Genomic DNA, 14,333 nt, shown 5'->3' on the forward strand with positions numbered 1-14,333 from the left:
GTGGCAGTGGGACCACCACAAAACCGCCACCTCTGCCGGGAACCTGGATCACTGGGTGGTCGCAGTGTGAAAAGGGGCTGTATTTGCTGGTGGTGCCGATGCCAGCACCGCGGAGCATATTACGACCTGCATTTTCACCACTCATTTCATAGCAGCGACCTCGCCATGAAAAGGGTGGCGGAAATATTGGTAAGGGGGCCCTAACAGTGCCCCTCGGTGATTTTGCCCTTGGGGATGCATGGCGGGGAGCACATGTTGTGCCCACTAGAATAGCACCAACGTTTGTGCACTGTGTGGCGTGCAAGACATGGTGCATGCCACACTGTGCATGAATGTGCTGTAGGCGCTGCCATAGTGATATATATGCTGTTTAGGCTCTCCTATGAGCCTGACATACCCGCTGCCATAACACCGCCCCAGCGCCGCCGGCCCTGGATTTAACTTGGAATTTGGCAGGCTGGTTCACCACTGGCTTGGTGGTCTTCCTGGGACTACTGCGGTGGCGGTCCAAGCAGAAGACTGACAAACTTGTAATAAGGCCCTTAGAAACATTGATGGAGGAAACAGGTGCAGCCCAAGATTTTAAATCACTTTCCATCGTGTTTGTGTTACACCGTTAACGAAAACGCAAAGTAAAGTATTGTGGTGGGATTTACAATCCACACAAATAAAAAAATTGCAATTTGTGCTGGGTTGTAACCCTAAGTAATGCGAAGCTGTGTAATGCACTGCCTTGAGTTGCTGTGCATCAAAGGGATGTTCCATTGGTGGTACATGGGGGTTATTACGTGTCGTGTCATGGGGTAGGCACCTTCAAAGAAGACCCAAAGCAAGATGGTTACTCTAGAACTTTATTAATATTTTCTCCAATCGTGTAGAGAGCATCATATGCGCCTCTCTACTCCAGCATACTGTCAAAACTAATTCGCCCTTTGACCGGGCCACATCACAGTCACCCCGTCCCGCTTTGCGCGCCAGGTCTTAAAGCCTGACTCTACAGCATGCATCCACTCATTGATCTTGATGTAAATCACTATCTACAAATAAATGTATACAGGGATTGATGCCAAAATCTCACGGCTCCTCAAGGCAGACATAACAAGGAGAAATTTGATAATTTCTACTTGTTTTTCCCACTTCTCATGTGTATGCAATTGTACTGCACACATACAAAATCTGAAATGCCTTAATGCCTAGTTTGTGTACTGGAAGGGACACCTTACAACTCAATACCTATGCTTTCCAAAACGTAGACACCCTTGCACTATGGCTAAGGGTGTCTTTGTTGGTGCATGCCGGACAAAAGTGCACCAGAAAAGAGAGGGAAGAACAGGGCCACATCTTAGTAGATGTGGTGATGTTCTACTCTCTCCCTTTCTTGCAAACCAGAGCAGCAACTTTACTCACTGTACTGCATTATGTGACTTCTAGATAAATCTGGGCCATAGTAATTTTAATATGATTCACGGAGTGAAGCTAAGTGATACCAAGAATGCTAAACTTCAAACATTAATGAGCATTGCAGTTACAAGGACTAGCAGAATGGCTCAAGTCAACATAAACACAGAAAATAGGAGAGTCAGTATGACACATATCCATTTTTTGGCTAAACCCAAAAAAGAACTGTAAGAGAAAATAAAGACAAAAAAACACATATCACCAAATGCAAGTGAAAACATTACACAAATAAGTCTACCATGTCATTTACAGCAAACAACTGTTTTAGGGTAATCCTTCAACCAAGGTGTAGCTTTTTGAGACATCTTCCTCAGTATCCTACATTTTCATTGACCTTCTTTGGGCGACTACCATGTAAGTCTTTCTCCACCACTGTTCTTTCCATGGGCTCGGAGAACATCCCACTTCCACTTGGCCTACAGAGACCATTGACATCTTGAATTGGAGTGTAACCTGTGCGAGAAAACCAAATATGTAACCTGCAAAATGATAACTGTACATCTTATGGGTCATTCAGAGTTTCCATATTTTTCTGGTTCAGCTCAGGATCAGAGCACATACCTTTTGTCAACCTGCTGTACCGAGTTAATTACATTTTCTCCAGCAGCAGGAATAAATGCCGCCCCACACAAAAGGAGCAATTAGCAGTACTCTTCCCAGCTCCTGAGAAGGAAAGGGGTGGGGAGGAATGAGCTCTATTAATCACTCAGCTGTCACACTGTACCAGAGATGAGCCTGCCCAAGCCCACTTGGGCAGGAGAGTGCCCAAACAACTGGAGCCAATCTAGAGGGGGGCTCTCTTCGAGATTCCAGTGTGCGTGTCCCAGGCAGTGATGTCAGCGAGGGGGTGTAGGAGAGACCCAGGAGCTTATGTGACCAGTGACTTCTGGATGATGCCATTTTGGATTGTTCCAACATGTTGTGCCGGAGGGTTGGGACAGGGGTGGAGAGGCGATGTGGCACACTAGGATTGGCCAGGAATGCCTGTATTCTGGAACCTTCCTATTCGATTGCACAAAGGAGAGACTCTCCCTTGCCTGCAGATTTCTACACACTTCGCTGCAGGATCCTGAGACAACCATGGAGAACTGGAAGGAGGAACCTCCTGACCCCCACCCAGGACTCACAACCTTATCCAGTTGACCCTAGGACCAGGGGGTCTTCCCAATGGTCAGTGAGACTGGCCCCCTTACACCTCCTGAGGACCTTCTGGGGGAAAGCCCTGGACTTTCCTGTGCCCACCAACAAAGGACCAAAGGAGAACAGGCGCAAGGGACCAGGAATGCCTGCTTTTTTAGGTCTGCACTGCTTGAGAGGTGAGGAGGAATGCTGCAACTGCCCTTGTGGCTAGAGCTCACCATAAGGAGTAAAACAAGCCCAGGAATATCCAAATCTTCCCAATGGGGCCCAAGTTATGCCATTCTAAAGTCTGGCTACCTTTTACCTACTTTCCTGCCTGGGAGCGTGCTCTGCTGCTGGTCCGATAACTTCACCCGCGGTGAACCACATCCCGGGGGATGTCATATAGAAGCTTGTTTGGTGCTTTGCTCAGGGAGAGAGCATTTGTGGGGCCTCCCGCGCTGTTTCATCCCACCAGGGGACCCCATGCATGGGCCGATTCCTTAAAGGGGGTTAGGATCTCATCTCGGACCCCCGAGTACTCTGTGGTGCAGGGAAGTGTAGTTTTGGAGATAGGGGGCGCTGTCACGCTCCTAAACAGAAGGCGGGAGGAGCCCAGGACCCCATCACTTGACCCCCTTATAAAAATGGAGGTAGGGGGGAGTTCTGCAGCACTCCGATATGTGGTCCTCCCTCCCCGCTCTCGTGTCTGGGGGGGAGCTGGAGGCGGCCACAAATATGGCACATCTGGTCTCTGGAGTGAGCAGACACAAATGAATGCTGCTGGCTTCCGCTGCAGCACGCAGTTGTGCTGTCGGCGTGGGAAGGTGGGCACCCCAAGCTTCTCTCCTTTGAGGATTCCTCAGGTGTGCCAGATGGGATCAGGCACCGTATCATATAAATAAACAAGCATTGAAAATGCAATAGGTCTCGCCCTCGTTTAAGTTAAAGCAATTCTGTTTCGAATTAGGTGGCTTTTTAGCTTTGCTTTTATTAGTGTTTTTCAAACTTTCATGTACATAACAGGCATATGTATAAATATATGTAAATGTATACGTATGCATGCATTTATATTTGTATTTATATAGATATGCAGATTATATATATGTTTATATATGTATGTATATATATATATATACATACATATATATAAATGCATATGCATATATATGCATATTTATATGTGCATATGTGTGCATGTAGAGAGAGGTAACGAGGTAGAAGTGTAGAGGTAGAGGTGTAGAGGTAGAGAGGTAGAGGTAGAGAGGTAGAGGTAAAGAGGTAGAGAGGTAGAGAGTAGTAGAGAGAGAGGTAAAGAGAGGTAGAGAGGTAGAGAGTGGAGAGTGAGTAATAGAGAGTAGAGAGTGAGTAGTAGAGAGTAGTAGAGAGAGTAGCAGAGAGTGAGTAGTAGAGAGTAATAGATTGAGTAGTAGAGAATGAGTAGTAGAGAGTGAGTAGTAGAGAGTAGTAGAGAGTGAGTATTAGAGAGTGAGAGGTAGAGAGTGAGTAGTAGAGAGTAGTAGAGAGTGAGTAGTAGAGTGAGTAGTAGAGTGAGTAGTAGAGAGTAGTAGAGAGCAGTAGAGAGTGAGTAGTAGAGAGTAGTAGGGAGTGAGTAGTAGAGAGTTAGTAGTAGACAGTAGTAGAGAGAGAGTAGTAGAGAGTGAGTAGTAGAGAGTAATAGAGAGTGAGTAGTAGAGAGTGAGTAGTAGAAAGAGAGTTGTAGTAGAGAGTAGTAGAGAGTGAGTAGTAGAGAGTGAGTAGTAGAGAGTAGTCGAGAATGAGTAGTAATAGAGTGAGTAGTAGAGAGTAGTAGAGAGTGAGTGGTAGAGTGAGTACTAGAGAGTAGTAGAGAGTGAGTAGTAGAGAGCAAGTAGTAGAGAGTGTGTAGTAGAGAGTGAGTATTAGAGAGTAGTAGAGAGAGTAGTAGAGAGTGAGAAGTAGAGAGAGTAAGAGTGAGTAGTAGAGTAGTAGAGAGTGAGTAGTAGAGTGAGTAGTAGAGAGTAATTGAGAGCGAGTAGTAGAGAGTGAGTAGTGGATTGTGAGCAGTAGAGAGTAGTAGAGAGTGAGTAGTAAAGAGTGAGTAGTAGAGAGTGAGTAGTAGAGAGTAGTAAAGTGAGTAGTAGAGAGTGAGTAGTAGAGAGAGACTAGTAGAGAGTGAGTAGTAGAGTAGTAGAGAGTGAGTGGTAGAGAGTAGTAGAGAGTAGTAGAGTGAGTAGTAGAGAATAGTAGAGAGTGAGTAGTAGAGGGTAGTAGAGTAGTAGAGAGTGAGTAGTAGAGAGTGAGTAGTAGAGAGTGAGTATTAGAGAGTGAGAGGTAGAGAGTGAGTAGTAGGGAGTAGTAGAGAGTGAGTAGCAGAGTGAGTAGTAGAGTGAGTAGTAGAGAGTAGTAGAGCGTAGTAGAGAGTGAGTAGTAGAGAGTAGTAGAGAGTGAGTAGTAGAGAGTTAGTAGTGGAGAGTAGTAGAGAGAGAGTAGTAGAGAGTGAGTAGTAGAGAGTAGTAGAGAGTGAGTAGTAGAGAGTGAGTAGTAGAGAGAGAGTTGTAGTAGAGAGTAGTAGAGAGTGAGTAGTAGAGAGTGAGTAGTTGAGAGTAGTGGAGTAATCGAGAGTGAGTAGTAGTAGAGTGAGTAGTAGAGAGTAGTAGAGAGTGAGTAGTAGAGTGAGTACTAGAGAGTAGTAGAGAGCAAGCAGTAGAGAGTGTGTAGTAGAGAGTAGTAGAGAGTAGTAGAGTGAGTAGTAGAGAATAGTAGAGAGTGAGTAGTAGAGGGTAGTAGAGTAGTAGAGAGTGAGTAGTAGAGAGTGAGTAGTAGAGAGAGTAGTAGAGAGTAGTAGAGTAGTAGAGAGTGAGTAGTAGAGAGTGAGTAGTAGAGAGTAGTAGAGAGCGAGTAGTAGAGAGTGAGTAGTAGAGAGTAGTAGACAGTAGTAGAGTAGTAGAGAGTGAGTAGTAGAGAGTGAGTAGTAGAGAGTGAGTAGTAGAGAGTGAGTAGTAGAGAGAGTAGTAGAGAGTAGTAGAGTAGTAGAGTAGTAGAGAGTGAGTAGTAGAGAGTGAGTAGTAGAGAGTAGTAGAGAGCGAGTGGTAGAGAGTGAGTAGTAGAGAGTAGTAGAGAGCGAGTAGTAGAGAGTGAGTAGTGGAGAGTGATTAGTAGAGAGTAGTAGAGAGCGAGTGGTAGAGAGTGAGTAGTAGAGAGTGAGTAGTATAGAGTGAGTAGTAGAGAGTAGTAGAGTGAGTAGTAGAGAGTGAGTAGTAGAGAGAGAGTAGTAGAGAGTGAGTAGTAGAGTAGTAGAGAGTGAGTAGTAGAGAGTAAATAGTAGAGAGTAGTAGTAAAGAGTTGTAGAGCGAGAGTAGTAGAGAGTAGTAGAGTGAGTAGTAGGGAGTAGTAGAGAGTGAGTAGTAGAGAGTAAATAGTAGAGAGTAGTAGTAGAGAGTTGTAGAGCGAGAGTGGTAGAGAGTAGTAGAGAGTCAGTAATAGAGAGTGAGTAGTAGAGAGTAGTAGCGAGTGAGTAGTAGAGAGTAGTAGAGAGTGAGTAGTAGAGAATAGTAGAGTAGTAGAGAGTGAGTAGTAGAGAGAGAGTAGTAGAGAGTAGTAGAGAGTGAGTAGTAGAGTAGTAGAGAGTGAGTGGTAGAGAGTAGTAGAGTGAGTGGTAGAGAGTAGTGGACAGTGAGTAGTAGAGAGTGAGTAGTAGAGTAGTAGTAGTAGAGAGTGAGTAGAAGAGAGTGAGTAGTAGAGAGAGTAGTAGAGAGTAGTAGAGAGTGAGTAGTAGAGAAGTAGAGAGTAGTCTGTCAGTTTCAGTGTCAGTCAGTCAGTGTCAGTCAGTGTCAGTCAATCAGTGTCAGTCAATCAGTGTCGGTCAGTGTCAGTCAGTCAGTGTCAGTCAATCAGTGTCGGTCAGTGTCAGTCAGTGCCAGTCAGTCAGCGTCAGTCAATCAGTGTGAGTAGTAGAGAGTAGTAGAGAGTGAGCAGTAGAGAGTAGTAGAGTGGGTAGTAGAGAGTGAGTAGTAGAGAGAGACTAGTAGAGAGTGAGTAGTAGAGTAGTAGAGAGTGAGTGGTAGAGAGTAGTAGAGAGTAGTAGAGTGAGTAGTAGAGAATAGTAGAGAGTGAGTAGTAGAGGGTAGTAGAGTAGTAGAGAGTGAGTAGTAGAGAGTGAGTAGTGGAGAGTGAGTAGTAGAGAGTAGTAGAGAGCGAGTGGTAGAGAGTGAGTAGTAGAGAGTAGTAGAGAGCGAGTAGTAGAGAGTGAGTAGTGGAGAGTGAGTAGTAGAGAGTAGTAGAGAGCGAGTGGTAGAGAGTGAGTAGTAGAGAGTGAGTAGTAGAGAGTCAGTAGTAGAGAGAGAGTAGTAGAGAGTGAGTAGTAGAGAATAGTAGAGTGAGTAGTAGAGAGTGAGTAGTAGAGAGAGAGTAGTAGAGAGTGAGTAGTAGAGTAGTAGAGAGTGAGTAGTAGAGAGTAAATAGTAGAGAGTAGTAGTAGAGAGTTGTAGAGCGAGAATAGTAGAGAGTAGTAGAGTGAGTAGTAGAGAGTAGTAGAGAGTGAGTAGTAGAGAGTAAATAGTAGAGAGTAGTAGTAGAGAGTTGTAGAGCGAGAGTGGTAGAGAGTAGTAGAGAGTGAGTAATAGAGAGTGAGTAGTAGAGAGTAGTAGCGAGTGAGTAGTAGAGAGTAGTAGAGAGTGAGTAGTAGAGAGTAGTAGAGTAGTAGAGAGTGAGTAGTAGAGAGAGAGTAGTAGAGAGTAGTAGAGAGTGAGTAGTAGAGTAGTAGAGAGTGAGTGGTAGAGAGTAGTAGAGAGTGAGTAATAGAGAGTGAGTAGTAGAGAGTAGTAGCGAGTGAGTAGTAGAGAGTGAGTAGTAGAGAGTAGTAGAGTAGTAGAGAGTAAGTAGTAGAGAGAGAGTAGTAGAGAGTAGTGGAGAGTGAATAGTAGAGAGTGGTAGAGAGTAAGTAGTAGAGAGAGAGTAGTAGAGAGAGAGTAGTAGAGAGTGAGTAGTAGAGAGTGAGTAGTAGAGAGAGTAGTAGAGAGTAGTAGAGAGTGAGTAGTAGAGAAGTAGAGAGTAGTCAGTCAGTGTCAGTCAGTCAGTGTCAGTCAGTCAGTCAGTGTCAGTCAATCAGTGTCAGTCAATCAGTGTCAGTCAATCAGTGTCGGTCAGTGTCAGTCAGTGCCAGTCAGTCAGCGTCAGTCAATCAGTGTCAGTCATTGTCAGTCAGTCAGTTTCAGCCAATCAGTGTCAGTCAGTGTCAGTCAATCAGTGTCAGTCAGTGTCAATCAGTCAGTGTCAGTCAGTCAGTGTCAGTCAGTCAGTGTCAGCTAGAGCAGCTCTGCTGACCTGGTTCTCTGGCTCTAAAGCAGCTCTGCTGACCTGGTTCTCTCCCGCTAAAGCAGCTCTGCTGACTTGGTTTCTCTGGCTTTACAGCAGGTCTGCTGACCTGGTTCTCTGGCTCTAGAGCAGCTCTGCTGACCTAGTTCTTAGGCTACAGAGCAGCTCTGCTGATCTGGTTCTCTGGCTCTACAACTGCTCTGCTGACCTGGTTCTCTGACTCTAAAGCAGCTCTGCTGACCCGGTTCTATGGCTCTAAAGCAGTTCTGCTGACATGGTTCTCTGGCTCTAGAGCAGCTCAGTTGACCTTGTTCTCTCCCTCTAGAGCAGCTCTGCTGAACTGGTCCCCTCGCTCTAAAGCAGCTCTACTGACCTGGTTTCTCTGGCTATACAGCAGCTCTGCTGACCTGGTTCTCTGGCTCTAGAGCAGCTCTGCTGACCTGGTTCTTAGGCTCTAGAGAAGCTCTGCTGACCTGGTTCTCTGGTTCTAAAGCAGCTCTGCTGACCTGGTTCTATGCCTCTAAAGCTGCTCTGCTGACTTGGTTCTCTGGCTCTAGAGCAGCTCTGCTGACCTGGTTCTCTGGCTCTAAAGCAGCTCTGCTGACCTAGTTCTCTGGCTCTAAAGCAGCTCTGCTGACCCGGTTCTATGGCTCTAAAGCAGTTCTGCTGACATGGTTCACTGGCTCTAGAGCAGCTCAGCTGACCTGGTTCTCTCCCTCTAGATCAGCTCTGCTGACCTGGTTCTCTCGCTCTAAAGCAGCTCTACTGACCTGGTTTCTCTGGCTCTACAGCAGCTCTGCTGATCTAGTTCTTAGGCTACAGAGCAGCTCTGCTGATCTGGTTCTCTGGCTCTACAACTGCTCTGCTGACCTGGTTCTCTGGCTCTAAAGCAGCTCTGCTGACCCGGATCTATGGCTCTAAAGCAGTTCTGCTGACATGGTTCTCTGGCTCTAGTGCAGCTCAGCTGATCTGGTTCTCTCCCCCTAGAGCAGCTCTGCTGACCTGGTTCTCTCGCTCTAAAGCAGCTCTACTGACCTGGTTTCTCTGGCTCTACAGCAGCTCTGCTGACCTGGTTCTCTGGCTCTAGAGCAGCTCTGCTGACCTGGTTCTATGGCTCTAAAGCCGCTCTGCTGACTTGGTTCTCTGGCTCTAGAGCAGCTCTGCTGACCTGGTTCTCTGGCTCTAAAGCAGCTCTACTGATCTAGTTCTCTGGCTCTAAAGCAGCTCAGCTGGCCTGGTTCTCTGGCTCTAGAGCAGCTCTGCTGACCTGGTTCTCTGGCTCTAAAGCAGCTCTGCTGACCTAGTTCTCTGGCTCTAAAGCAGCTCAGCTGACCTGGTTCTCTGGCTCTAGAGTAGCTCTGCTGACCTAGTTCTTAGGCTCTAGAGCAGTTCTGCTGACCTGGTTCTCTGGCTCTACAACAGCTCTGCTGACCTGGTTCTCTGGCTCGAAAGCAGCTCTGCTGACCCGGTTCTATGGCTCTAAAGCAGTTCTGCTGACCTGGTTCTCTGGCCCTAGAGCAGCTCTGCTGACCTGGTCCATTGGCTCTAAAGCAGGTCTGCTGACCTGGTTCTTTCCCTCTAAAGCAGCTCTGCTGACCTGTTCTCTCGCTCTAAAGCAGCTCTACTGACCTGGTTTTATGGCTCTAAAGCAGTTCTGCTGACCTGGTTCTCTGGCCCTAGAGCAGTTCTGCTGACCTGGTCCATTGGCTCTAAAGCAGCTCTGCTGACCTGGTTCTTTCCCTCTAAAGCAGCTCTGCCGACCTTGTTCTCTCGCTCTAAAGCAGCTCTACTGACCTGGTTTCTCTGGCTCTACAGCAGCTCTGCTGACCTGGTTCTTAGGCTACAGAGCAGCTCTGCTGATCTGGTTCTCTGGCTCTACAACTGCTCTGCTGACCTGGTTCTCTGGCTCTAAAGCAGCTCTGCTGACCTGGTTCTATGGCTCTAAAGCAGTTCTGCTGACATGGTTCTCTGGCTCTAGAGTAGCTCTGCTGACCTAGTTCTTAGGCTCTAGAGCAGTTCTGCTGACCTGGTTCTCTGGCTCTACAACAACTCTGCTGACCTGGTTCTCTGACTCTAAAGCAGCTCTGCTGACCCGGTTCTATGGCTCTAAAGCAGTTCTGCTGACCTGGTTCTCTGGCCCTAGAGCAGCTCTGCTGACCTGGTCCATTGGCTCTAAAGCAGCTCTGCTGACCTGGTTCTTTCCCTCTTAAGTCAGCTCTGCTGACGTGGTTCTCTCGCTCTAAAGCAGCTCTACTGACCTGGTTCTCTCGCTCTACAGCAGCTCTGCTGACCTGGTTTCTCTGGCTTTACAGCAGGTCTGCTGATCTGGTTCTCTGGCTCTACAACTGCTCTGCTGACCTGGTTCTCTGGCTCTAAAGCAGCTCTGCTGACCCGGTTCTATGGCTCTAAAGCAGTTCTGCTGACATGGTTCTCTGGCTCTAGAGCAGCTCAGCTGACCTGGTTCTCTCCCACTAGAGCAGCTCTGCTGACCTGGTTCTCTCACTCTAAAGCAGCTCTACTGACCTGGTTTCGCTGGCTCTACAGCAGCTCTGCTGACCTGGTTCTCTCCCTCTAGAGCAGCTCTGCTGACCTGGTTCTCTGGCTCTAAAGCAGCTCTGCTGACCTGGTTCTCTCCCTCTAAAGCAGCTCTGCTGACTTGGTTCTCTCCCTCTAAAGCAGCTCTGCTGACCTGGTTTCTCTGGCTCTACAGCAGGTCTGCTGACCTGGTTCTCTGGCTCTAGAGTAGCTCTGCTGACCTAGTTCTTAGGCTCTAGAGCAGTTCTGCTGACCTGGTTTTCTGGCTCTACAACAGCTCTGCTGACCTGGTTCTCTGGCTCGAAAGCAGCTCTGCTGACCCAGTTCTATGGCTCTAAAGCAGTTCTGTTGACATGGTTCTCTGGCTCTAGAGTAGCTCTGCTGACCTAGTTCTTAGGCTCTAGAGCAGTTCTGCTGACCTGGTTCTCTGGCTCTACAACAGCTCTGCTGACCTGGTTCTCTGGTCCTAGAGCAGCTCTGCTGACCTGGTCCATTGGCTCTAAAGCAGCTCTGCTGACCTGCTTCTTTCCCTCTAAAGCAGTTCTGCTGACCTGGTTTTCTCGCTCTAAAGCAGCTCTACTGACCTGGTTCTCTCGCTCTACAGCAGCTCTGCTGACCTGGTTTCTCTGGCTTTACAGCAGGTCTGCTGATCTGGTTCTCTGGCTCTACAACTGCTCTGCTGACCTGGTTCTCTGGCTCTAAAGCAGCTCTGCTGACCCGGTTCTATGGCTCTAAAGCAGTTCTGCTGACATGGTTCTCTGGCTCTAGGGCAGCTCAGCTGACCTGGTTCTCTCCCACTAGAGCAGCTCTGCTGACCTGGTTCTCTCACTCTAAAGCAGCTCTACTGACCTGGTTTCTCTGGCTCTACAGCAGCTCTGCTGACCTGGTTCTCTCTCTCTAGAGCAGCTCTGCTGACTTGGTTCTCTGGCTCTAAAGCAGCTCTGCTGACCTTTTTCTCTGGCTCTAAAGCAGCTCTGCTGACCTGGTTCTCTGTCTCTAGAGCAGCTCTGATGACCTGGTTCTCTGGCTCTAAAGCAGTTCTGTTGACCTGGTTCTCTCCCTCTAAAGAGCTCTGCTGACCTGGTTCTCTGACTCTAGAGCAGCTCTGCTAACCTGGGTCTCTGGTTCTAGAGCAGCTCTGCAGACCTGCTTCTTAGGCTCTAGAGCAGCTCTGTTGACCTGGTTCTCTCCCTCTAAAGAGCTCTGCTGACCTGGTTCTCTGGCTCTAGAGCAGCTCTGCTGACCTGGGTCTCTGGTTCTAGAGCAGTTGTGCTGACCTGCTTCTTAGGCTCTAGAGCAGCTCTGTTGACCTGGTTCTCTGGCTCTACAATGGCTCTGCTGACCTGGTTTCTCTGGCTCTACAGCAGCTCTGCTGACCTGGTTCTCTGCACTGACGATGCATGCACCTGACTTCACGAAAATATATTTAAAAATAATATAAGTTTATTATAAGTACAAATATATTATTTGTATGAATATCTTAGATAATCTCTTGCCCTAATATGTATATTAAAGACACATACATATCATTTTGGAGCATCATTTTTTTTGCTGGAGTCACGCACTCACCGTGCCCCAGCATGTATATGATATCACGCTGGACCCGCAACCACGCAAGCATCTCGTACCGTAATGCGCATGTGTCGCGCATGCGCGGGAGCAGGTGTCGTGGTCTGGTCGCATACCAATCACGCACATCACGTAATATTAAATGTATATGATGTAACTGAAAAACACGCAGCCGTCGCACACCGTACGCTGTCCTTCACAACTTTTCTAAAATGGTGGCTAGAATGCATGCAGCCACCGTAATGTGTACACTTTGAGTGTGTGGCTCCGAAAATAAATTGGATTTTTTTTAAAGAAAATAATATAAATATGTTATAATAAAGAATGAAAACAAGAAAATTAATCAATTTTTAATTTTCTTTTTTTTTTCAGAAAAATATATAATGTTATTTGATGAATAAAATATTTATAAATAAACAGTAAAAAAACTAGAAAATCAGTACAAAAAAATAGGTATAACTACTATCACACTTAAAAATTAGCATTTAAAAAACCTTTGAAATTCACTGGAAAAAAACAGAGGTTTCAGAGACGTTATAGTTAGAATTTAGCATTTAAAAGAGCTTTGAAATTCACTGAAAAAACCATAGGTTTCAGAGACGTTATAGTTAGAAATTAGCATTTAAAAAACCTTAGAAATTCAAAGAAAAAAACATAGGTTTCAGGGGTGTTATAGTTAGCTGGCCATTTCACCCGTACAAAACCATAGAAATTCCTCCATTATAGTTAGTTCTGCTAACTATAACTTGTGCGCCCACAATGTACTGCTGATGATGTCACATATTGCATCATTCATGACATGGTCAGTGACATCACTGATGACATCACTGATGACATCTCAAATGACATCACTGATGACATCATCCACGTGACAATCTGATACACCTCATCATACACTAGTATAACCTTTCATCACTCACTGTATAATACAGAGTACCATATTTGAAACCATTGACACACCAATATCAGTTACTACATACCCACTCAATGATTCCTAAGTCTACACACGCAACTACCCATTCAACACATTCAACAACAGAATCATTTATACATGCAGTCAATAATTAATAGAACACTATCAAATGCACTTATACACATATATAGACATTGACACATCAGCAGTCATCTTAGTCGGCTATGCAGTCATCCTACTCACTCATGAAAAAAATGCATCACACTTACATTTACTCACTTACACAATTATCCAACAACACCTCATTTATTCAAACAATTAGTAACTCATAGTTAATATGTTATAAAATCACCATTACAATTATACACTCATTCATATAGTTACTCTCACAATAACTGACTCTTACACATACTTATTTATATACACCAACTCTCACATACAATGCCTTTTATTTTACTTTGTTGAAGATGTACAACTAAAACATATATTCGCTCACCAACACACAAATAAATACACTCAGTCACCCAAACAACTGTTTCCACATGCACTCTAAACCTATACACCTAGTCAATCAACCATTCACACATCTATGCATAGAGTTACACACACCCCATCCAACCACACACAAACTCAGTGTCCCATACAAATACTCACCCAACTAATCAATAACTAATATACACACTCATGTAGTTAGTGACCAACTGATGCAGCATGTTATACAACAACAGAGACAGTGATGCACACATTCACATAGTTTAGTTACTAATCCATGTATTAAGTGAGACACTTTTAATTACTCACTTAAACAGACAGTCAGACAGCTACTAAATCCTCCATCCAGACAGTTATATATCCACTCACTCTTCAATACAGATTGGTATATATATAATACATATTTAAATTTCAAACTAAACCACATTTACTGGATGATGTCATCAGTGATGTCATTTGAGATATCATCAGTGATGTCATCAGTGATGTCACTGACAATGTCATGAATGATGCAATATGTGACATCATCAGCAGTGCATTGCGGGCATGCGAGTTATAGTTATCAGAACTAACTATAACGGAGGAATTTCTATGGTTTTGTACGAGTGAAATGGCCAGCTAACTATAACAACCCTGAAACCTATGGTTTTTTCTGTGAATTTCTAAGGTTTTTTAAATGCTAATTTCTAACTATAACGTCTCTGAAACCTATGTTTTATTCAGTGTATATATATATATGTGCATATGTGTGCGCGTAGAGAGGTAGAGAGAGGTAGAGGTAGAGAGGTAGAGGTAGGGGTAGCGGTAGAGGTAGAGAGAGGTAGAGAGGTAGAGGTAGAGAGGTAGAGGTAGAGAGGTAGTGGTAGAGGTAGAGAGAGGTAGATAGGGAGAGGTAGAGAGGTAGAGGTAGAGAGGTAAAGGTAGAGGTAGAGAGGTAGAGAGGTATGTAGAG

At 45.5% G+C, this 14,333-nt stretch overlaps 1 protein-coding gene across 1 annotated transcript in view; it reads right to left on the bottom strand.

The window, feature by feature from the left end:
* Positions 1 to 1,299: 1,299 nt before the first annotated feature.
* Positions 1,300 to 14,333, bottom strand: part of LOC146798372 (uncharacterized) — a 277,111-nt gene continuing 264,077 nt past the window's right edge. Inside the window, exon 4 of the mRNA XM_085625638.1 lies at positions 1,300 to 1,911. Coding sequence (XP_085481764.1) covers positions 1,777 to 1,911 — 135 coding nt within the window. The 3' untranslated portion in view covers positions 1,300 to 1,776. The remainder of the gene's footprint in view (positions 1,912 to 14,333) is intronic.

Source organism: Triturus cristatus, chromosome 9, assembly GCF_964204655.1.
Source record: "Triturus cristatus chromosome 9, aTriCri1.1, whole genome shotgun sequence".
NCBI classification, from domain to species: domain Eukaryota; kingdom Metazoa; phylum Chordata; class Amphibia; order Caudata; family Salamandridae; genus Triturus; species Triturus cristatus.